Source organism: Rhinopithecus roxellana, chromosome 4 (assembly GCF_007565055.1).
Source record: "Rhinopithecus roxellana isolate Shanxi Qingling chromosome 4, ASM756505v1, whole genome shotgun sequence".
Taxonomy (NCBI): Eukaryota; Metazoa; Chordata; class Mammalia; order Primates; family Cercopithecidae; genus Rhinopithecus; species Rhinopithecus roxellana.
In genome coordinates this window covers 130665566-130690985 of record NC_044552.1, presented here as the reverse complement: position 1 = coordinate 130690985, position 25420 = coordinate 130665566, and the positions used below count along the sequence as shown (strand labels likewise).

At 40.7% G+C, this 25420-nt stretch overlaps 1 protein-coding gene across 1 annotated transcript in view; it reads right to left on the bottom strand.

The window, feature by feature from the left end:
* ARFGEF3 (ARFGEF family member 3) overlaps positions 1 to 25420 on the bottom strand; it is a 193345-nt gene that overhangs the window by 7163 nt on the left and 160762 nt on the right. The window contains 7 exon segments of the mRNA XM_010379500.2: positions 9988 to 10109; positions 14164 to 14295; positions 14545 to 14647; positions 17082 to 17196; positions 18428 to 18604; positions 20923 to 21051; positions 24029 to 24173. Coding sequence (XP_010377802.1) covers positions 9988 to 10109; positions 14164 to 14295; positions 14545 to 14647; positions 17082 to 17196; positions 18428 to 18604; positions 20923 to 21051; positions 24029 to 24173 — 923 coding nt within the window.

Sequence of the window (25420 nt, the reverse complement as noted above, 5' to 3'; positions counted from 1 at the left end):
GACAAGTCTGTCCCCATGACACCTATAACATCCTCAAGGGACGGGACACTACCTTATTAATCTTGTCCACAGTAACCGGGAAAATGGTGAGAGTGGCATTCAGTAAGTCTCCAAGTCAAAGAAAGAAAGCAGGCTGGCTCTGGGCACAGGCTGCCTGAAGGAAATGCTCCCCCTGAGAAATGGCTCTGACATTTGAACCCCACTCCCCTAGGATCCTGGATCCCTGACGCAGGAAGCACCACCAGAGGGGTGAGTTTAATCAGCCTGGTGAAGGCGTGAAACCCTTCGCTCACAACATTGTTTTTTATTACCTTCCCTAAGAAATGAAAAGCCATTTTCCAGCCAACACCTAAAGTGAGGCCAATGCAAAGGCATGTCTGAATTGTGGAAGATCTTCATCCACCGAGATCATTTTTTGGATGCTTTAAGAGATACAGCTGCTAACTACGCATGTAAAAAAGGACAGCAAATCCCCTTTACCTTAGGTTTAGGTTAAAGGATGCAGTGACAAGAAAACAGAATGGGAGGGAAATAATACTGAAGAGATCAAAGTTTCAGAAAGATAAGTGCAACAATTTTATAGATATGCAGTTCCTAATCATCTATGCTGATAGGAGACAAAGATCTCAAACAAAATCAACAAATAACTTTCTAATTCAGAGTACCCAAGGGTTTCAAGCTTTTTCTCAGCACACCTTTAAGAAGTCTGCCATCCTCCAGATTGGATAATTGAGAATTAATTGCATAAAAAGTGGTTGACTTAAAACATGCTAATATATATATATATTTTATTATTATTATTATACTTTAAGTTCTAGGGTACATGTGCACAACGTGCAGGTTTGTTACATATGTATACATATGCCATGTTGGTGTGCTGCACCCATCAACTCGTCATTTACATCAGTTATAACTCCCAATGCCATCCCTCCCCCCTCCCATATTAGGCCCCGGTGTGTGATGTTCCCCTTCCCATGTCCAAATGATCTCATTGTTCAATGCCCACCTATGAGTGAGAACATGCGGTATTTGGTTTTCTGTTCTTGCGATAGTTTGCTGAGAATGATGGTTTCCAGCTGCATCCATGTCCCTACAAAGGGCACAAACTCATCCTTTTTTATGGCTGCATAGTATTCCATGGTGTATATGTGCCACATTTTCTTAATCTAGTCTGTCACTGATGGACATTGGGATTGATTCCAAGTCTTTGCTATTGTGAATAGTGCCGCAATAAACATACGTGTGCATGTGTCTTTATGGCAGCATGATTTATAATACTTTGGGTATATACCCAGTAATGGGATGGCTGGGTCATATGGTATTTCTAGTTCTAGATCCTTGAGGAATCGCCATACTGTTTTCCACAATGGTTGAACTAGTTGACAATCCCACCAACAGTGTAAAAGTGGTCCTATTTCTCCACATCCTCTCCAGCACCTGTTGTTTCCTGACTTTTTAATGATTGCCATTCTAACTGGTGTGAGATGGTATCTCATTGTGGTTTTGATTTGCATTTCTCTGATGGCCAGTGATGATGAGCATTTTTTTCATGTGTCTGTTGGCTGTATGAATGTCTTCTTTTGAGAAATGTCTATTTATATCCATTGCCCACGTTTTGATGGGGTTGTTTGTTTTTTTCCTGTAAATTTGTTTGAGTTCTTTGTAGGTTCTGGATATTAGCCCTTTGTCAGATGAGTAGATTGCAAAAATTTTCTCCCATTCTGTAGGTTGCCTGTTCACTCTGATGGTAGTTTCTTTTGCTGTGCACAAGCTCTTCAGTTTAATTAGATTCCATTTGTCAATTTTGACTTTTGTTGCCATTGCTTTTGGTGTTTTAGACATGAAATCCTTCCCCATGCCTATGTCCTGAATGGTATTCCCTAGGTTTTCTTCTAGGGTTTTTATGGTATTAGGTCTAACATTTAAGTCTCTAATCCATCTTGAATTAATTTTCGTATAAGGAGTAAGGAAAGGATCCAGTTTCAGCTTTCTACTTATGGCTAGTCAATTTTCCCAGCACCATTTATTAAATAGGGAGTCCTTTCCCCATTTCTTGTTTCTCTCAGGTTTGTCAAAGATCAGATGGCTGTAGATGTGTGGTATTATTTCTGAGGGCTCTGTTCTGTTCCTTTGGTCTATATCTGTTTTGGTACCAGTACCATGCTGTTTTGGTTACTGTAGCCTTGTAGTATAGTTTGAAGTCAGGTAGCATGATGCCTCCAGCTTTGTTCTTTTGACTTAGGATTGTCTGGGCAATGTGGGCTCTTTTTTGTTTCCATATGAACTTTAAAGCAGTTTATTCCAATTCTGTGAAGAAAGTCATAGGTAGCTTGATGGGAATGGCATTGAATCTATAAGTTACCTTGGGCAGTATGGCCATTTTCACGATATTGATTCTTCCTATCCATGAGCATGGTATGTTCTTCCATTTGTTTGTGTCCTCTTTTATTTCACTGAGCAGTGGTTTGTAGTTCTCCTTGAAGAGATCCTTCACATCCCTTGTAAGTTGGATTCCTAGGTATTTTATTCTCTTTGAAGCAATTGTGAATGGAAGTTCATTCATGATTTGGCTCTGTTTGTCTGTTACTGGTGTATAAGAATGCTTGTGATTTTTGCACATTGATTTTGTATCCTGAGACTTTGCTGAAGTTTCTTATCAGCTTAAGGAGATTTTGGGCTGAGATGATGGGGTTTTCTAAATATACAATCATGTCATCTGCAATCAGGGACAATCTGACTTCTTCTTTTCCTAACTGAATACCCTTTATTTCTTTCTCTTGCCTGATTGCCCTAGCCAGAACTTCCAGCACTATGTTGAATAGGAGTGGTGAGAGAGGGCATCCCTGTCTTGTGCCAGTTTTCAAAGGGAATGCTTCCAGTTTTTGCCCATTCAGTATGATAATGGCTGTGGGTTTGTCATAAACAGCTCTTATTATTTTGAGATATGTTCCATCAATACTGAATTTATTGAGAGTTTTTAGCATGAAGGACTGTTGAATTTTGTCAAAGGCCTTTTCTGCATCTATTGAGATAATCATGTGGTTTTTTTTTTTTTTTTGGTTCTGTTTATATGCTAGATTACGTTTGTTGATTTGCATATGTTGAACCAGCCTTGCATCCCAGGGATGAAGCCCACTTGATCATGGTGGATAAGCTTTTTGATGTGCTGCTGGATTCGGTTTGCCAGTATTTTATTGAGGATTTTTGTATCGATGTTCATCAGGGATATTGGTCTAAAATTCTCTTTTTGTTGTGTCTCTGTCAGGCTTTGGTATCAGGATGATGTTGGCCTCATAAAATGAGTTAGGGAGGATTCCCTCTTTTTCTATTGATTGGAATAGTCTCAGAAGGAATGGTACTAGCTCCTCCTTAAACCTCTGGTAGAATCTGGATGTGAATCTGTCTGGTCCTGGACTTTTTTTGGTTCATAGACTATTCATTATTGCCTCAATTTCAGAGCCTGCTATTGGTCTGTTCAGGGATTCAACTTCTTCCTGGTTTAGTCTTGGGAGAGTGTAAGTGTCCAGGAAATTATCCATTTGTTCTAGGTTTTCTAGTTTATTTGCGTAGAGGTGTTTATAGTATTCTCTGATGATAGTTTTTATTTCTGTGGGGTCGGTGGTGATAACCCCTTTATCATTTTTTATTGTGTCTATGTGATTCTTCTCTCTTTTCTTCTTTATTAATCTTGCTAGCGGTCTATCAATTTTGTTGACCTTTTCAAAAAAATCAGCTCCTGGATTCATTGATTTTTTTGAAGGTTTTTTGTGTCTCTCTCTCCTTCAGTTCTGCTCTGATCTTAGTTATTTCTTGCCTTCTGCTAGCTTTTGAATGTGTTTGCTCTTGCTTCTCTAGTTCTTTTATTTGTGATGTTAGGGTGTCAATTTTAGATCTTTCCAGCTTTCTCTTGTGGGCATTTAGTGCTATAAATTTCCCTCTACACACTGCTTTAAATGTGCCTCAGAGATTCTAGTATGTTGTATCTTTGTTCTCATTGGTTTCAAAGAACATCTTTATTTCTGCCTTCATTTCCTTATGTACCCAGTAGTCATTCAGGAGCAGGTTGTTCAGATTCCATGTAGCTGAACCGTTTTGATTGGGTTTCTTAGTCCTGAGTTCTAGTTTGATTGCACTGTGGTCTGAGAGACAGTTTGTTATAATCTCTGTTCTTTTACATTTGCTGAGGAGTGCTTTACTTCCAACTATGTGGTCAATTTTGGAGTAAGTGTGATGTGGTGCTGAGAAGAATGTATATTCTATTGATTTGGGGTGGAGAGTTCTGTAGATGTCTATTAGGTCCACTTGGTGCAGAGTTGAGTTCAATTCCCGGATATCTTTGTTAACTTTCTGTCTCGTTGATCTGTCTAGTGTTAACAGTGGGGTGTTGAAGTCTCCCATTATTATTGTATGGGAGTCTAAGTCTCTTTGTAAGTCTCTAAGGACTTGCTTTATGAATCTGGGTGCTCCTGTATTGGGTGCATATGTATTTAGGATAGTTAGCTCTTCCTGTTGCATTGATCCCTTTACCATTATGTAATGGCCTTCTTTGTCTCTTTTGATCTTTGATGGTTTAAAGTCAGTTTTATCAGAGACTAGGATTGCAACCCCTGCTTTTTTTTGTTCTCCATTTGCTTGGCAGATCTTCCTCCATCTCTTTATTTTGAGCCTGTGTGTGTCTCTGCATGTGAGATGGGTCTCCTGAATACAGCAAACTGATGGGTCTTGACTCTTTATCCAATTTGCCAGTCTGTGTCTTTTAATTGGACAATTTAGTCCATTTACATTTAAGGTTAATATTGTTATGTGTGAACTTGATCCTGTCATTGTGATATTAGCTGGTTATTTTGCTTGTTAGTTGATGCAGTTTTTTCCTAGCATCAGTGGTCTTTACATTTTGGCATGTTTTTGCAATGGCTGGTACCGGTTGTTCCTTTCCACGTTTAGTGCTTCCTTCAGGGTCTCTTGTAGGGCAGGCCTGGTGGTGACAAAATCTCTAAGCATTTGCTTGTCTGTAAAGGATTCTATTTCTCCTTCACTTATGAAACTTAGTTTGGCTGGATATGAAATTCTGGGTCGAAAATTCTTTTCTTTAAGAATGTCGAATATTGCCCCCCCCCCCCCCCTTCTGGCTTGTAGAGTTTCTGCCGAGAGATCTGCTGTTAGTCTGATGGCCTTCCCTTTGTGGGTAACTCAACTTTTCTCTCTGGTTGCCCTTAACATTTTTTCCTTCATTTCAACTTTGGTGAATCTGACAATTATGTGTCTTGGAGTTGCTCTTCTCAAGGAGTATCTTTGTGGCGTTCTCTGTATTTCCTGAATTTGAATGTTGGCCTGCCTTACCAGGTTGGGGAAGTTCTCCTGGATGATATCCTGAAGAGTGTTTTCCAACTTGGTTCCATTTTCCTGCTCACTTTTAGGCACACCAATCAGACATAGATTTGGTCTTTTCACATAATCCCATATTTCTTGGAGGCTTTGTTCATTTCTTTTTCCTCTTTTTTCTCTAGACTTCTCTTCTCACTTTGTTTCATTCATTTGATCTTCAATCATTGATACTCTTTCTTCCAGTTGATTGAGTTGGTTACTGAAGCTTGTGCATTTGTCACGTATTTCTCGTGTCATGGTTTTTATCTCTGTCAGTTCGTTTATGGCCTTCTCTGCATGGATTATTCTAGTTATCCATTCTTCCATTCTTTTTTCAAGATTTTTAGTTTCTTTGTGCTGGGTACGTAGTTCCTCCTTTAGCTCTGAGAAGTTTGATTGACTGAAGCCTTCTTCTCTCAACTCGTCAAAGTCATTCTCTGTCCAGCTTTGATCCATTGCTGGCGATAAGCTGCGTTCCTTTAGAGTGGGAGATGCACTCTGATTTTTTGAATTTCCAGTTTTTCTGCCCTGCTTTTTCCCCATCTTTGTGGTTTTATCAGCCTTTGGTCTTTGATGATCGTGATGAACTGATGGGGTTTTGGTGTGGGTGTCCTTACTGTTTGTTAGTTTTCCTTCTAACTATCAGGACCCTCAGCTGTAGGCCTGTTGGAGATTGCTTGAGGTCCACTCCAGACCCTGTTTGCCTGGGTATCAGCAGTGGAGGCTGCAGAAGATAGAATATTGCTGAACAGCGAGTGTTGCTCTGGAAGCTTTGTCTTGGGGTGTACCCAGCTGTGTGAGGTGTGAGGTGTCGGTCTGCACCTAGTGGGGGATGTCTCCCAGTTAGGCTACTCAGGGGTCAGGGACCCACTTGAGCAGGCAGTCTGTCCATTCTCAGATCTCAACCTCCGTGCTGGGAGAACCACTGCTCTCTTCAAAGCTGTCAGACAGGGTCATTTACATCTGCAGAGGTTTCTGCTGCTTTTTGTTTAGCTGTGCCCTGTCCCCAGAGGTGGAGTCTACAGAGACAGGCAGGTCCCCCTTGAGCTGTGGTGGGATCCACCCAGTTCGAGCTTCCTAGTGGCTTTGTTTACCTACTTAAGCCTCAGCAATGGAAGACGCCCCTCCCCCAGCCTCGCTGCTGCCTTGCAGTCAGATCTCAGACTGCTGTGCTATGAATGACGGAGGCTCCATGGGTGTGGGACCCTCCTGTACAGGTGTGGGATATAATCTCCTGGTGTGCCGCTTGCTAAGACGCTTGGTAAAGTGCAGAATTAGGGTGGGAATTACCCGATTTTCCAGGTGTTGTATGTCTCAGTTTCTCTTGGCTAGGAAAAGGGATTCCCTTCCCCCCTGCGCTTCCCAGGTGAGGCAATGGCTTGCCCTGCTTCAGCTCTTGCTGGTTGGGCTGCACCAGCTGACCACCACCGATTGTCCGGCACTCCCCAGTGAGATGAACCCAGTACCTCAGTTGAAAATGCAGAAATCACCCGTCCTCTGTGTCACTCGTGATGGGAGCTGGAGGCTGGAGCTGCTCCTATTCAGCCATCTTGCTCTGGGAATCACTAATATATATATATCTTAAAGTGCTAATTAAGATTATGTGGATTAAGTAAAGCTTGGGGCTATCAATGTCAAGGCTATTAAAACAAACCCAAACCAACCAACACAGGTTTCTCTACTTAAATGCTGTAATCTGGTTTTAGGATTACATCTAAAGTATGTACCTGGCCAGCATATAATTTTCCATAGGTCTAACTCATCTTCCACTACATCCTATACTGAACTAAGAATTGCCCCTGCAAATAAAAGTCAAATCTAAGAATGCAAAGCATAGAGAGTTTGGCTGAGAGCTCCTAAAGGATGTTAAGGAATGTCTTTTGCCTCAGTGGCCAGTGGGATTGGTGAAAGAATTTAATATGCTTATTTTGTTTTGTTTAACTACAATGAGTGGGCAACTGCCTATTAAAAGTGCTAAGAAAATTTATGAGCCATGTTGCTATATTTTCAAACTGTAACCTTTTAAAACCAATAATATAAGGATATTAGGCTATTCTCCTATGTTTTATTTATAATTTGAATGCAACCTATTCCTTTTTCCTACTTCTACATCAAAAATATTTCAGCAAGAATAATTGACTGAATGTGAATTAGAAATAGGAAAAAAGGAAGAAAAGAACTGAAATTCTAAAGTAAATCAATGCTTAAAGATGTCAAAGGATTGAACAATCTTTGGTAGATAAAAAATGACCAACACTTAAAAATCAGCGACTGGCGGTTGAGGGAAACAGACTAGAATTGGTAGAGTTTTTATTGCTGAAGTTGGGTGACTGGTTCACATTTATTTTTTATTCATGCTTCATAACTTTTGAACATTCTATATTTTTTTTGTAGGTACCAATAATTGACCAAAAAATTATTACCTAGAAATTTCACCCAAATAATTGTTACATTAATCAAACTGCTCTGCTAACCCAGCTACCTGTTTGTTTGTTTTATGAGATGAAGTCTTGTTCTGCCGCCCAGGCTGGAGTGCAGAGCGATCTCAGCTCACTGCAACCTCCGCCTCCTGGGTTCAAGCGATTCTCCTGCCTCAGCCTCTTGAGTAGCTGGGACTACAGGCATAAGCCAGCATGCCTGACCCAGCTAACTTTTGGACAAATCACCCAGAGCTTGTGAAATGATACCAACTGTCTTTATTTGGGCTGCCGTAACAAATACCGTAGACTGGGTGGCTTACAAACAACAGAAATTGGTTTCCTGTAGTTCTAGAGGCTGGATGTCTGAGATCAGAGTGCCAGCATGGGTGGCTTCTGGTGAAGGCCCTCTTCCAGACTACAGATGACCATCTTCTCCATGTATCCTCACATGACAGAAAGAGGGCAAGGGAGCTGCCTCTTCTTATAAGGACACGAATCCCTTTCATGAGGGCTCCACCCTCAAGACCGAATTTCCTCCTGAAAGGTCCATCTAACATCATCACATTGGGGGTTAGGAGTAAAACACATCAATATTGGGGGACACATTCAGTCTACTGCAGCAACTCTCTCCTTGAAATGGGAAACGGCAGAGGCCTTATGCCCAACCAGACCTAGTTTTTTTTTTTGTTTTTTTTTTTTTTTTTTTCCTTTTAAGACAGAGTCTCGCTCTGTCATCCAGGCTTTAGTACAGTGGTGTGATCTTGACTCACTGCAACCTCCACCTCCCGGGTTCAAGCGATTCTCCTGCCTCAGCCTCCTGAATAGCTGGGATTACAGGTGCACGCCACTATGCCAGGCTAATTTTTGTATTTTTAGTAGAGACAGGGTTTCACCATGTTGGCCAGACTGGTCTCAAACTCCTGATCTCAGGTAATCCGTCTGCCTTGGGTCCGTCCCAAGGTGCTTGGATTACAGGCGTGAGCCACTGCGCCCAGCCCAGAGCCAGTTTTGATTCTGACTCCACCTCTTTGCAGTTGTGTGTCCTTGGGCAAGGGACCCAAGCTTCTCTGTATGTGCCCTCACTGTGTTTCACATAGAGTGCTCAAATACTTAGTATTACTATTAATGTGTCAGAAGTTTAAAAGTGGGAAATCTTGGTCATTGCCTTCATCCTCAAGTCTAGAACGATATTTTTAAGGGAGGATGATAGTGTTTAGAAAGGGCAAGTTTGCTGGGGCAGAGCATAGACCTTTTTGTCTTCCAATAGCCATTATTGTTCCTGGGGAGGTTTATGTGCTTCTCACTGAAACAATCAGAACCATGCCTCAATTTACTTCTTATTTTTTAATGAGACAAGGTTTTGTTCTGTTGCCCAGGCTGGAGTGCAGTGGCACAATCATGCCCACTACAGCCTCGACCTCCTGGGCTCAAGTGACCCTCCCACCTCAGCCTCCTGAGCAGCTGGGATTACAGGCGCATGCCATCACGCTTGGCTAAATTTTTATTTTTTTACTTTTTTGTAGAGATGGCTCTCACTATGTTACTCAGGCTGGGCTCAAACTTCTGAGCTTAAGTGATCCTCCTGCAGTCCTAGGATTAGAGGTGTGAGCCACCGCGCCCGGCTCCTGTTTTTGTTTAAGATAGTAAGTGTATGACATTATGGGTTGGGCTGTGTTCCCCCCAATTCGTATGTTGAAGTCCTAACCCCTGGTACCTCAGGATGTGACTATATTTGGAGAAGAGGTCTTTTAAGAGGTAATTAATTCAAAATGAGGTCATGAGGGTTAATTTTAATTCAAAATGACTGGTGTCTTTATAAGACGAGGAAATTCAGATACAGACCTGTACAGAGGAAGTCCATGTTAAGACACAGGAAGAAAATGGTCATCTACAGGTCAAGGAGACAGACCTCGGAGGAAACCTTCATATCTGACTTCTAGGTGCCAGAACTGTGGGATATACGGTTCTGCTGTTTGAGTCACCCAGTCTGTGGTACTTTCTGTGCAACCTGGGCAACCTAATACATATGAGATGTGGGGAATTTGGTTACAAGGCTAACCGTTTTTATGAAAACCTTTGCTGAATGACTCCACAGATGTTTTCAGTATTCCTGGCCAAAGCTTGGATTACAATGCATGAGAACTGGAAGTGAATGAACGTTCTTATTCATAAGCACTCTATGAGTTGAGATTTAGGTACTTACCTTTTCTTGGTGTGTCCATTTGGTTTTTCATCAGGAGGCAGCTCAATAATGAGCTGGCAGGACTGAGCATGGTCAAAGTTGTTTGGTGTCTTTGGTGAGCACTGGGTGTCCAGCATAAACACCTGTATGGGGTGCAAAGGTACATTTCAGAACTCCAGTGTCCTCTGCTTGACCTGTCAGGGATCAGCTGGATGACCCTGGGCAAGTTAAGCCTCATCTATAAAATAAGGATAATGGTTTCCTATTTGATATGTTTGTTGAGAGACTTAATTTATATGTGTATATTACATATGCAAAGCATTAGAACAGAGGAGTAAATAATCAGGGTTAGCCGTTGACACTAATACTAGCAACACTACTAGTTCTACCATGTGACAATTCATTATACCCCAAATAACAGGTATTGACACTTAATATTAACTATAAGTAAATAAAGAAGGACTTTGTAAAAGATTCTCTCTGATTTTTGAGTCTTTGGTATCATATTCAACACAGGGATAAAAAATGAGTTGGGACTTCTGTCAGGATTACTGGTGGTTACCGATAGGGCCACAGTGCCCTACCAGGCATTGGCAGATGTGACTAAGAAAATACTGAGCACTTACTGGCTCTCTGACCCAAATGATTTTCTTTTACATGACTTAAAATACTTCCACTACTTTCTTCTGGAAAGATTTTATATATATAATATAATATATAATATATATGATTTTATATATTATAATACATAATATATAAATATATAAAAATTATTATACATAATATATAAATATATATAAAATTATTTATTATAATATATATAATTATATAATCTTATATATAAATAAGATTATATATGATATATATTAAATATATATTTATATTATATATATTATATGTATTATATATATATCTCTCTCTGAGACAGGATCTCACTCTGTTGTCCAGGCTGGAGTGCAGTGGTGTGATCATGGCTCACTGCAGTCTCGACGTCCCAGGTCAAGTGATCCTCCCACCTTAGTCCCTCGAGTAGCTGGGACCCAGGTGTGCACCACTATGCCCATCTATTTTTTAAACAATTTTTTCCTTCTTTTCAAGTTTTAAGTTTGGGGTCCACGTGCAGTATGTGCAGATTTCTTACATAGGTAAATGTGTGCCATGGTGGTTTGCTGCACAGGTCATCCCATCACCCAGGTATTAAGCCCAGCAACCATTAGCTATTCTTCCTGATGCCCTCCCTCCCCCATTCCCCACAGGTTCCCAGTGTGTGTTGTTCTTCGCCATGTGTCCATGCATTCTCATCAATCAGCTCCCACTTATAAGTGAGAACATGCAGTGTTTGGTTTTCTGTCCCTGTGTTAGTTTACTGAGGATAATGGCCTCCAACTCCATCCATGTTCCTGCAAAGCACATGATCTCATTCCTTTTTATGACTGCATAGTATTTCAGGTACCACATTTTCTTTATCCAGTCTATCATTTATGGGCATTTAGGTTGATTCCATGTATTTGTTATTGTGAATAGTGCTGCAATGAACATGTATGTGCATGCATCTTTATAACAGAATGATTTATATTCCTTTGGGTATATGCCCACTAATGGGATTTCTGGGTCAAATGGTATTTCTGCCTCTAGGTCTTTGAGGAATCACCACACTGTCTTCCATAATAGTTGAACTAATTTACACTCCCGCCAACAGTGTAAAAGTGTTACTTTTTCTCTACAACCTCACCAGCATCTGTTTTTTGACTTTTTACTAATAGCCAATCTGAGTGGCGTGAGATGGTATCTCATGGTGGTTTTGATTTGCATTTCTCCAATGATCAGTGATGTTGAGTTTTTTTCTTATGTTTATTGGCCACATATATGTCTTCTTTTGAGAAGTGTCTGTTCAAGTCCTTTGCCCACTTTTTAATGGAGTTGTTTTTTCCTTGTAAATTTGTTTAAGTTCCTTGTCGATTTCATAGAGATGGAGTCTTATGGTATTGCCTAGGCTGGTCTTGCACTCCTGGGCTCAAGCAGTCCTCCTGCCTTGGCTGCCCAAGGTGCTGGGATTATAGGTGTGAGCCACCATGCCTGGCAAGGTTAGAATACTTTAAAAATATTTTCTTGCAAAATCTTGTAAGAATTATCAGATTTTCAAATAATGAGTTATTTTAAGAGTGAATACATAAGGAAAATTTGGGATTGAGGAAGAAATAGAGAAGTATTAAGAAGTAAAAGATTGTCCAGTTGTGGTGGCTCATGCCTATAATCCCAGCACTTTGGGAGGTTGAGGCAGATGGATCACTTGAGGTCAGGAGTTTGAGAACCAGCCTGACCAACAAGGCGAAACCCCATCTCTGCTAAAACTGCAAAAATTAGTGGGGTGTGGTGGTGCACACCTGTAATCCCTGCTACTCTGGAGGCTGAGGTAGGAGAATCACTTGAACCTGGAGGTAGAGGTTGCTGTGAGCTGAGATCACACCTTGCACTCCAGCCTGGGCAACAGAGCAAGTCTTAAAAACAACAACAACAACAACAACAAAAAACAAAACAACAAAACAGAAAAAGAAGTGAACAATTCACTAAACAGTTCTTGCTGTTCTTCTCCATTAATGATCTATTTCATAAGATTCCACTGACTTTTTCATATTCTTGTTGTATGATTGGACAGGGTTGCAGAGACCACTGCAGGCACGAGTGCAAATGCTTTAGCCAGATGTAACAACTGCGTATTTAGAGAAGCTATCCCTTTGGAGGGCCACCTTCTTGGTTTCTCTGTTCTCACTTCTAGCTACACCATTGCTGTAGCAGCCACAATTGCCATGCTGCTAGAAGTGGCTCTTCGTTGCAGCCTTACAACCTTTCTTTCCCAACTTTTGCGACTGGCCATGGAGGCTTCAGTGGCACATGGTGCCTTCCTTCAGAACCAGCAGAATCATCAAGTCCCAGATGTTAGGCCTGTGCTCAGCAGAGATGTGAGAAACCGAAGGTAGAAGGTTCTTGTCCCACTACCTCAGGATAGCTGGGAAAAGCCCCAAAGAAGCCAGACCTGGCTAAGAAACTTCTCAACTGACTGAGTTCTTTACATGGGTAATCAGGGGAACCCAGATTATCAGTGTGCTAAGAGAAAATGTTATTAAGAATTTAAACAGATCTGGTAGAGAAAAGGGGCCTTGCCTTTTGAGTATAACCTCCAATTCATTTCTTCAGATTTAACTCAAATGTGACAGTTCAATTACATTTGTAAAACTTGTTTAATATTTTAAATACATACCATGCATACATATGCATATGCATATGCAAAATAGTTTCTTCATATGAAGACCCAATTCAGACATGTCTGTTGCTATTATATGATGGAATATTTAGCCAGTCAATAGTTGTTGGGAATTTAGTCCATTTCCATTATTCACTACTATGAATGGCATGGTTATGATTATATATGAATTTGGGGATGGCATTTAGCTGGACTGCTGCTGAGAGTCACATCTAGGGTTTCCTAGAGGCAGACTGCCATGTCACTTAGGAGCTTAGGGCATATCTGTAGTTTGTGATACTACTGTATTCTTCTGATATTTCTGCGATTCAGTAATCTATTGATTCAACAAAGACATACTAAACATTTTCTCTAGGCCTTGCTGTAAAAATACCAAGGTAAATATAGAGAATGTGTTCTCTGCTCCTCAGGAGCTGACAGTCAAATTTTGTGACTTCTTACACGTGTCTCAAGAAGAAAAAGCCATTGGTATATGATGATTCCTGCATGAGTGAATACACTTGAATTTTAATGCTATATTCAACTCAAATGTATTAAGCAACTTTTAAATGTTAAGTTCTGTGTTGTGAATGAAAGATATAAGAAAAAAGCCCAAATAAGTTTGCCATTGTTAGGCACTCATAGTCTAGCAGTTAATAATAGTTAAGCAAATACTTACAGATAGCTCAAGCAAGTTACGTATAAAGGACAGTGATTCTATTTGATCTGGGCACTGGAGGATGCAACAAGCAAGAGATGATGGACAGGAGGTAATGCTGTTGATTGGGTTCATGTCATTCCTGGCAAAGAATGGTACTGGCAAGAGTTGGGAGCAACAAAGTGTATGTACCTCAGGGAATGAAAGGCAAATTGGTGATGCAAGACCTTGAAGGAAGGTCTCCTAACATGCATTTCAAGTTACTAGAGGCCCTGAGATCAAAAGCCCCTGCCCTTACCTGCTGGGCCATGGCTCGGATGCGCCAGTACTCGGCCTCGGCACTTGGGGAGGAGGATGGGGCTGCCACCCGCACCTGGCAGCCTTCCCCGCTGAAGCTCTCTGTGCCGCTGTGGAAGCAGCCCAGCAGGTCCTGGGGAGGAATAGCACATGCTCACTGAGTGCATCCTGGTTCATGGGCCAGGCCCAGTCTTGGATCTGAGATCGTTACTGTGTCTGAGATAAAAGTACTGACCCAGCGACATCTTTCTCACCCTCTGCAAGATCTAAAGTGAGGCTGCCTGCTCAGAGGAGGCAGAACCCATGTGCCCAACATGATAAGGGATCAGGAGCTAAAGACGGTTAGAACTGCTCCAGGGAGGGCTTCCTCCCAGTGATGTACCTTCACTGGCTTGAGTGTGGCAGAGAATGCATCTTGCAGGGCACAGCAGGCAAGCCTCCACATCTCCTCAGTGAACACAGGGCCCGCTGTCACAAGGACGTATCTGCCAAAAGAAACAAGTTGTTGGTTTTTTTTTTTTTTTTGAGATGGAGTTTTGCTCTTGTTGCCCAGGCTGGAGTGCAATGGCATGATCTTGGCTCACTGCAACCTCCACCTCCTGGGTACAAGCAATTCTCCTGTCTCAGCCTCCTGAGTAGCTGGCATTACAGGCATGCGCCTCCATGCCTGGCTAATTCTGTACTTTTAGTAGAGACGGGGTTTCTCCATGTTGGTCAGGCTGGTCTTGAACTCCCAACCTCAGGTGATCCACCCACCTTGGCCTCCCAAAATGTTGGGATTACAGGTGTGGGCCACCGCACCCGGCCACAAAGGAGTCTTGAATTCCATTTTGTTGCCACAAAATTTAGGCCATATGGACTCATGCATAGGTTTATTCTGCAGCTCCCTGCCAAGTCTCCCTGTCTCAACCACACAGTATTCCATTGTCAAAATACTACTTCCTAAACCATTTTAATATAGAAATATCAACGGATCCCCTCTACAAATAGGCCAATCATTAAGCGTAGACTTGTATGCAAGACTGTATATATTCTGTAGTGATTTTTGGATTCTAGTTCCATTTTCCATCACTCCTCTACAACTAACAAGCAAAACCAAACCCCAAACTCTTATTGTCACTTACAACTCTAATCTCAATGCTATTTTGTTCTTCTGCTTGGAAAGTCCCCTCCTCCCCCATGCCTGTCCACCTTAGAGGAGGTGACCAGTGTCACTGCTACAACGAGGTCCTTGCTTCACTGTCACCATTTTTCATGTGACTCGCTCTCCCATGTGCCTGGCTTATTTCACTTAGCATAATAACCTCTAGTTCCCTCTATGTTGTTGTAAATGACAGAATCCCCCCCACTTTTTTTTTTTTTTGAGACGGAATCTCTCTCTGTCGCCCAGGCTGGAGTGCAGTGGTGCCATCTCGTCTTACTGCAACCTCTGCCTCCCAGGTTCAAGCAGTTCTCCTGCCTCAGTCTCCTAAGTAGCTGGGACTACAGGTGCCTGCCACCACACCCAGCTAATTTTTGTCTTTTTAGTAGAGACAGGGTTTCACCATATTGGCCAAGCTAGTCTCGAACTCCTGACCTTGTGATCTGCCCCCCTTGGCCTCCCAAAGTGCTGAGAATCCCATTCTTTTTTATGGCTGAATAGTACTCCATTGTGTGTATGTATCACATTTCCTTTATGCATTCATCTGTTGATGGACACAGATATGGTTTGGCTGTGTCCCCACCAACTCTCATCTTGAATTCCCATGTGTTGTGAGAGGAATCCAGTGAGAGGTAACTGAATCGTGGGGCCGGGTCTTTCCCATGCTGTTACAGGGAATAAGTCTCATGAGATCTGATGGTTATAATGAGTTTTCTCTGAGCCAGGGGTATAGTTCAGTCCAAGTCTGAAAGCCTGAGAAGTGGGAGATGTAAGTACAGTCCAGGGGCAGGAGAAGACTGATGTTCCAGCTCAAACATTTCAGGCAGGCAAAGTACCCTCTTACTCGGCCTTTTTGTTCTATTCAGGTCTTCAACTGATTGGACAAGGCCCACCCACATTACGGAGGGCCATCTGCTTTGCTCTCTCCACCAATTCAAATGTTCTTCTCATCCAGAAACATACCCACAATAATGTTTGGCCAAATGTCTGGGTACCCTGTGGCCCTGAGCAAGCTCTCTGCCTGCCACCATCCATGTAAGATGTGACTTGCTCCTCCTTGCCTTTCACCATGATTGTGAGGCCTACCCAGCCACGTGGAACTGTAAGTCCATTAAACCTGTTTTTCTTCCCAGTCTTGGGTGTGTCTTTATCAGCAGCACATGAAAATGGACTAATACTGACACTTAGGTTGCTTCCAAATTTTGACTATTGTGAACATGGGAGTGCAGCTATCTCTTCAATATAATTATTTCCTTTATTTTGAGTATATACCCAGCAGTGGGATTGCTGATCATATGATAGCTCTATTTTTAGTTTGAGGAGACTCCAAACTGTTCTCCATAGTGGTTGTACTAATTTACATTCCCACCAACAATGTACGAGGGTTCCCTTTTCTCCACATCCTCTCCAGTATTTGTTATTACCTGTCTTTTGGATAAGCTATTTTAGCTGGCATGAGATGACATCTCATTGTACATTCAATTTGCATTTCTCTTATGATCACTGATGCTGGGCACCTTTCCATATACCTGTTTGCCTTTTGTATGTCTTCTTTTGAGAAACTGAACCAGAATACTTTGTATAATGTCTTACATAATACACATTTGCTGATTGAACACTGAAATGAAGAATTATTAGCACATAGTCATTTTTAATTATAAAAGTCTACTTACAGAAAGCAATCCAAAAAAGCCGATTCCTACCACAAAGACAATTTAATTTCCTTAGATTTTTAAATAACTCCAGCTTTGTGGAGAGTCAGGAAAGCTTTTTCTCACCTAATACAGGAGCAGCCCACTCTGGAGATGGTTTCAGTGGGCTTGGCCACACAGGCGACCAGCAGCTCGAAGAGGTCCTTCAGCATGGTATTGATCATACTCTCATACCTGATGTCTATGGGAAACAGCAAAATCACAGTTTCACACAGGTCTAGTGTAAAGGGATAGATTGAAATGGCCATCTACAGCAACAGAGGAAAGTCTGAATGATAAGCAAATATCTGGGAAAAAGAAATAGAACAATGAGAAAAATGGCCATATCCTCCTCCAACCCCCCCTACCCCCCAAAAAAACCCAGTAAAACAATAATTTTCTTGGATTTTTACTCAATTTCAGCGTGATTCATCCACTTCTAGAGAAATAAAAATGACATACGCAGTTCACTTTTATGTGTTGCTATATCAGAGTCTCACACTGTGCAAAGCAATAACCTGGCCAGGGACATGTGGCTACCCTTAGGGATATGGTTACCAGTTACCACCTACATGTAGAAAAACTCACTTGTTTTCTTTTGCAATTCGTGTTCTTTTTTTGCAGGGTAAACTGTCCTTGCTAAACTTGATAGAGACACAGTTTCTTTTATTAGCTTTGTTACTCTCCCCTGGGGTCAACATCCTCCTTAGTTTCTCTGTTCTCTCCAGCAAGGGGACCTCTTCCCTTACACCATGATATACCAGTCCTTTGAGTTATAAGCTCTGCGGGTAGCAGCAATGATTCTTCTGCTCCCGGACACCCAGATCTTCACACATGTGGCTCCACTGGGACCACAGTGAACACATTCCCTGCCTCTAGGTCCCTCTCCATCTGCTGACTTCAGCATACTGTCCATCCTACACTTTCACAGCCTTTACAAAGTGCCATTAATATTAAGAAATTTCTCTTCATCCCTAGCCTGTTAAGCTACTTCTTGCCCACAGTGGAAGCCTTTTCTAAAACGCTGCCTCCTCCATTTAGCCTCCCCAGATGAAGCAGGGTGACAGGGATATACCCCCTAACCCCCCACAGGCTACAGGGATATTGCTTCTTTTTTATTTATTATATACTTGAATTTGCCTCCCTTCTCCTAATGCACAGGTACCCCAGACCTCTTATTAGGCACTTTGTTTTCCACCACACATATATTTTGAGCATTCGATTTGAAAATTTTGTAGAAGACACATGGGTATGAATTTTCTCTTTGAAAATCTATTAGAAGGCTGGCACTGACCATGTTGTTCTATTTTAATAATTCCCAGGACAAAAACCCTGCATTAGTATTTGCATTAGGTATTTACTATGCCGTTTTAGCTGACGGTGCTGTCTACCAAAGAAATACCCAGAATGAACTGCTCTGGCACTTCAGATACCTGAATGTAGAAAGCTTTGAATGTGCTCCACCACCAGCTCACAGGACAGACCAATAGCGTGCTTGAAATTGGCAGAGGCCACATCCCAGTAGGAATGGTCTTTATGGCTACGGCGGAGCCAAAGGGACATCACAGGAAGTAGGAGGTGAACCACTGCATAGATACCAAACCCTGGTCCTGAAAAAGAAAAGTCAGCATAGCAACAACCTGTAATAAAAGGGAAGCTCTTTGCCTCCACCTGGCATTGTTGCTCTCTTTTGAAGGATCCCTACATTTGCTGAGAAATTGCAGGGAAAAAGAATTTGCTGCTGATGGGGGAATATATGGTCTTCAGTGGCATTCTTCCTTTTTGTTTCTGCAGGGTTTTAGTTATGTGAGCAATATGTGAATATACTCCTAAAACATTCAAATATTGCTGGTAAAGCTAAAATATCACCTGCTCAACTCCTAGGACCCAAATGTAAACACACAAATACACATATGTGTATAAGAAAATACCCTTTGAAATCATATATTTATGATATCTAACTACATGGGGAAATACAGAGTTTATTTTTATTTTATATAAATGAGATAATGTAAACTTTGGTCTGCATACTCATTTTTTTTTTTACTTAATAATAGTGTTAGAGCTGGCCACAGTAGTGCACGCCTGTAATCTCACCTACTCTGCAGGCTGAGTCATGAAGATTGCTTAATTAAGCCCCGTAGTTTAAGACTAGCTTGGGTAACATTGTGAAATCCCTTCTCCTAAAAGAAAAAAAAATTAGCGGGGCATTGTGGAGTGCTGGTAGCCTCGGCAACTTGGGAGGCTGAGATGGAAGGATCGCTCGAGCCCAGGAATTTGAGACTGCGGTGCCCCTCCTCCAGCCTGGGCAAGACCTCCATTTCAAAGAAAACCCCAAAAGTGTTAGAGATTATTCTTTGTCAGCAAATTTGGATATTCCTCATTTTTATTGCCACATGCTATTTCTGTTGTATTTACATACAGCAGTTTACTTATCCATTTCCTTACTGATGAACATTTAAGGTATTTCTAATTTTTTGTTTTATAGACTATGCTATAATGAAAATCATTGTGCTTCTTTGTTCAACATCATGGAAATGTTGATGAGTTTTTGAAGTTATGATGACAAAAGCAAAGCATCCATTTTATAATAAATATGTAAATTACATGAGAATACAAAAGAAAAAACTCATCTAGAGATAATCACATTTTGATGTATTTCCTTTTAGGACTTTTTGAATGCATGTGTGTTTGTATTTATAATTGCATAAAATTTCATAGTTGAGGCTGCACTCCATAGTATGTGCATTTTAATATAATGCTTTGTAAGTAATTATTCACATCATTAAATATTATTCACAAATATTAATTTTAATGCCTACAGAATATTTACCACAATTAACCGCTTCCCAATTAGGGTGTGTTCATAATTTTTTGGTATTCAAGATGTTTCAGCAAACATCTTATATATATAATTTTGTCTTTATTATTGATAATTTCCTTAGATGACAGGCTCCTAGGAACAGAAGTGGATTAAATGCTCTTCACACACATTTAGTGGCAATAAATGTGAAAGCAGAAAATGGTACTGATGAGTAAAACAGATTTAGAAATAGTAGTTTGCAATTCTATAAAATACCTACTTACTCTTTGATGGAAGGCTTTTGACTTTTTAACATGTGGGAGTATGTATGGTTTTTTTGTTAAATAATACAAACTTTGCTATAGATTTTGAAACAGTATCAATTATCAAGTCTTCATTATAGTGAGTGCAGACCTGTTAGTATGAAAGTGGCTTCATTTAGGGTCTGATTGTTAGTAAAATACTTAAATTTCTATAAAAAAGTTTTTTTTTTTTTTATCTTGAGAAATTGGGATGAATAAATGTATATACTAAAATTAATTAATTCACAACAAGAAGTAAATTCCTAAAAGTCATTCTTTTCTTATACTCTCAGGGGCCTTGTACTAGGCGAGCACTAAATGTCTTTTTCCAAATCTAATCACCTACGACCTTTACACAAACGGGGTGTTGCTACCTTAATACTGCATATAGTTGCAAGTGGTTTGTTTATATTACTGCAAGACCCAGTAAGCCCAACCAATAGCCCAGGGCCCAAGAGTATGTGACTGTGAGATCCTGCCTCAAAGGAAGGCTGTGACCATGGAACACAGCAAAGCCAAATGGCTCATTGAGACACTGATACCATAGACTTGATCTGATTAACGTGGAGCTCCTGCACATCCAACTAACTGGCCACCACACAATACTTGTAACCAGACTTCTAGGAAGATATGTAAACAATACACAGGCCATATCTTAAACATCACTACCATTCAACAAACATTTATTGAGCATCTCTTACGTGTGAAGCTTTGTACTAAGTCTAGGAAACAGTGAAAACAGGCAGACACCTGCAGAAATACCCTTGTGAAAAGAGTTATACATATAACCACTCCTCCAAAAGACAGACATAGAAATATTTACCTGGTGTTTTGGTCACATCTCTCAACAGCTCAAAGAGTAAATCCAAAGTCGGTGGTTGGTGCTGCCGTGGACAATTGGACACAGCCGCTGTCAGCTGCTCCAGCAGGATTATCCAGACTTCTATCAGACCTGGAAACCAAAAAGCAGACCTGTATGAAATCCAGTTAGAGACAATGAATAATCATCCTAAGATCCAATTAAACATTGTATGTAAACTGCCAAGTGCTATACAGATGTGAGCCATCACCCAGCGTGTTAGCCTTCAGTGGCCATAGACGTGAACAGATGATGATTTTGTGTTCTGACAAAGACAAGGGGAAAAATACTCACATTTCCTCCTTCCCCTTTAATAAAAAGGTGATAGGGTAAGGAAATTCTACTACGTTGAAATGGCTGTCAGGTTTCTTGGGAGCTGACGATAACAAATAAGATATCCATCCAGTTCTATCACCTTCATCTATCATTTTTTTTAAAAATGATTTTATTGTGGTAAATATGTAGAGCAGAAAAAGCCATTTTAGCCATTTCTATGAGTATAATTCAGTGGCATTCATGACAACAATGTTGTGCAACTATCACTGTTTCCAAAACGTTTTCATCTCAAACAGAAACCCTGGAGCTATTAAACAGTTAATCTCCGTTCTTACTCACTCCAGTCCCTGGTACCTCTAATGTACTATAAATCATGGTTGATTTTGAGGTGTGTAGTGGTGTCGTGCTTATGTTTGTTATCTTTAAAGAACACACACTGAAACATCTACAGATGAAATGCTATGTTGAGGATTTGCCTTAAAATATGGAGAAAGAGGAAGAGAGAGTAAAGATATACATGATCCAAGATTAGCCATAAATTGATAGTAGTTGAAGCTGCGTGATAAGTCCATTATATTATTCTGGTTGGTTCTGTATATTCTACATATGTATATCTGTATATGTATGTATTTTGTATATTCAAAATATACAAGTTTTGCATATGTTTGACATTTCTATAAGGGGAAAAATTTAACTATTTGCCTTTGAAAACCAGAGGAATAATATCTGAGAATGTATCAATGTTGAGGATTGTTTAATTTTATAAACTGAATTTAAAGCTGTTACTGATTTTTGTTCTGATTTACTATGTCTACATAATGATAATTTTAAAGTCCTTGATACATTGATTATGTAGAAAACTTAGGTGCTGGACTGAACTGTATCCCTTAGAAGATGGGGTTCCTAGAAAAAAAATCAAAGATTTGCACAAATGGGAAAGAGAATGCTCGCCATTACAGACACAACCATTTAAAACTGTTTTAAAGAATGTATTATAGATAAACAACATAAGCTTCTGCTTATAATTATCTGGGTTTGAGGTTTAAATGCTAAAAATTGTTCTTATCTAATCATTAAACTGAAACCTCTATTAGGCAATATCTAGCCAACTTCCAATACTTTAATTGTTCTCTATATTAGATATTCTTTCCTATAATTACTCCTCACAACTAATCTGAACTTGTGAGATTTTGTTGTTTATAATCTCCATCAAAATTCTTAAATCTCTTGGCCACCCCCACAAAATTTGTAACACCAAAATAAAACAAAACAAAAAACCTTCCCCTCAAAAGTCCTTTTATAAAAGAGTTTGAAATAACCTATACCCAGAAATTAGACCCATGCGAGGGTATGATATCCAATTCTAAATGTAGAACAGGACAGGGTCTTCTGAGACAGAAGACAGAAGGCATGAGCATGAGTTAATCCATCTGAAAATGATCCACAGTTACTAGTTTGAACTCTGATTCACAGGAGATCACATGGGACCTAATCTGAAACAAATTCTTTAAAATCATTCCTTTCATGAACCTTCAGCGTCAACAGTCACAAATAGATTCTCTCTTTAGTAATGGCTTCACTTCCCCAGTCTCTAGCCAAATAGTCCTGAAGGAAGTAATTATATAATGATTTGTTTTCTAAAAGATACTAAAAGACAATTACCAGTCAATTTAAATACCCAGGCACCAATGGAACTTCATTCCAATTTGCTAAAGTCAAGAGAATTGAGAGAAACTACTTAAGTGGAATCTGCAAATCTGCACTAGTTTTAGACAGAGGAATCCATTTTAAAAGGATGGGTATAGAGGCATCCATTGTAAAGTGATGTTTTTGGAAAGTCCATGGAAACTTTAAGCAGACTTATTGTGACAGAATTACAAAAAATAACCACAAAAGTAGATGATCATTCTTATGATCTATGCTACGGTTTGAATATTTCCCCCAAAGTTCACATGTTCATGGAAAGTGCAGTAAAAGATTATTCTGGAGCCTTACAATTTAATGTCTGCTCTGTTGTGTTTTTGGGCTCACCTGGGGCATGTTACTCCTGTCTTGCCTATTTCTCCCCCTTCAGAATGTGAATGTCTATCCTATGCCTTCCTACCATTGTATTTTGGAAGCATGCAATTTGTTAATTTCACAGGCCCACAGCTGGAGAGGAATTTGCTTTGGAATGAATCATGTCTTTAGCCTCAACTGTACCTGATTTACATGAGACTCCTGAGTTGGTGCTGAAACAAGTTAAGGCTTTGGGACTATTGGGATGGAATTAATGTATTCTGCATGTGAGAAGAACCTGAATTTTGGGGACCAGAGTGGGATGCTATGGTTTGAATGTGTCCCCTAAAATTCATGTGTTGGAAACTTTATCCATAATGCAACAGTGATTATGGTAATTAGGTGATTAGGTCATGAGGGCTCTGTCCTCATGAATGGATTAATATTGTCAGGAACGTGAGTTAGTATCTTGGGAGTGGGTTCCTGATCAAAGCATGAGTTTGGCCCCCCTTCCTCTCCCCACCACCCTGAACTCCTTGAGTGCTCTCTTGCCCTTCCTCTGTGGGATGACACAGCAAGAGGGCCCTCATCAGAGGCAAGTCCCTCAACTTTTGGCTTCTCAGCCCCAGAACTGTAAGAAATAAATCCGTTATTTATTACTCTCAAGTATTCTCTTATAGAAGCACAAAATGGACTAAGACAATTCCCAGAAGCTTAAGGTACTTCATTTATGACTTAAGCTTCTGGGAATATGAACACGGCAAATAACCTAGTTTAGTCCAATCAATTAACTTACCGGTGTCATCATCAAAATCAGACAGGACTGATTCAATTCCATCCTCACTGCTGGCTGACTGTTCCTGAAGTCTTCGAGGCAAGCTGGCAAGTCTCCCACTAAGGAATATTGGCTTCAAGGGCATTTTGTAGATTTTGGCCAATAACTAAATTTAAAAAGTAAAAAAACAGCAATTATATATTGGAAAAAGCTGCATTGTGGGTTTTAAAGAATAATGAAATTATACACTAGTACTAAAGGGAGATGGGAAACTAGACATTGAAAATTTGATTATTCGTGATTTGGATTTATAAAGGTAGCTTAAAAAGAGGCATTTATCCCATGAAGCAGATGAAATAGCATTCAATGGCAACAAAAAAGTAGAGGGAAAAAGGATCCTATGGATAATTATTCAGTATTTTAATTACATATGAGTTTTATAGATGTTTATAAACCTACCGAGGGAACCATGAAACATGTCAAGAATTTTTGCCTATGGGCCGGGCGTGGTGGCTCAAGCCTGTAATCCCAGCACTTTGGGAGGCCGAGACGGGCGGATCACAAGGTCAGGAGATCGAGGCCATCCTGGCTAACATGGTGAAACCCCGTCTCTACTAAAAATACAAAAAACTAGCCGGGCGAGGTGGCGGGCGCCTGTAGTCCCAGCTACTGGGGAGGCTGAGGCAGGAGAATGGCGTAAACCTGGGAGGCGGAGCTTGCAGTGAGCTGAGATCTGGCCACTGCACTCCAGCCTGGGCGACAGAGCGAGACTCCGTCTCAACAAACAAACAAACAAACAAACAAACAAACAAACAAACAAAAAGAAAACAGAATTTTTGCCTATGGGAAAAAGTGTTCTGTGGGGATCACTGAGAAGACAGTCCACAGGCAAATGAGATACCAGACTCTGATTTCTCCATCCCTTGACTCAACCTCTGAGGAAACACAGGGACAAGAGCAGTTGGAGAAATGAAGGAGGCTGGGGCCAGGAGGGAGACGGGAAGGTCTCAGAAGCAGAGCCAGCAGAGTGGCCTGGGCTCTTTATTCCCGTCTTGGGACTAGCGCCCAGGCACCCCTGAGCTCTCTGTTACTGGGACAGACTTCCAAAGACCCTTATGTCTTCATGAATTAGAATCCTGCCATGCCCACATTGTTCAAGGAACCAGGACTATGAGCAAACAGACAAAATTCCTGTCCTGGTGGGTCTCACCAACTACAGTCCTTTCACAAGTAATTAAATTTTAGACATAAATGCTACAGGAAAAACTAAACAGGTGGTACTAGAAATAGTGAAGGTTGGGCATGGTGGCTCACACCTGTAATGCCAGCACTTTGGGAGGCTGAGGCTGGCGGATCACTTTTGATCTGGAGTTCGAGACCAGCCTGGACAACATGGCGAAACCTCATCTCTAC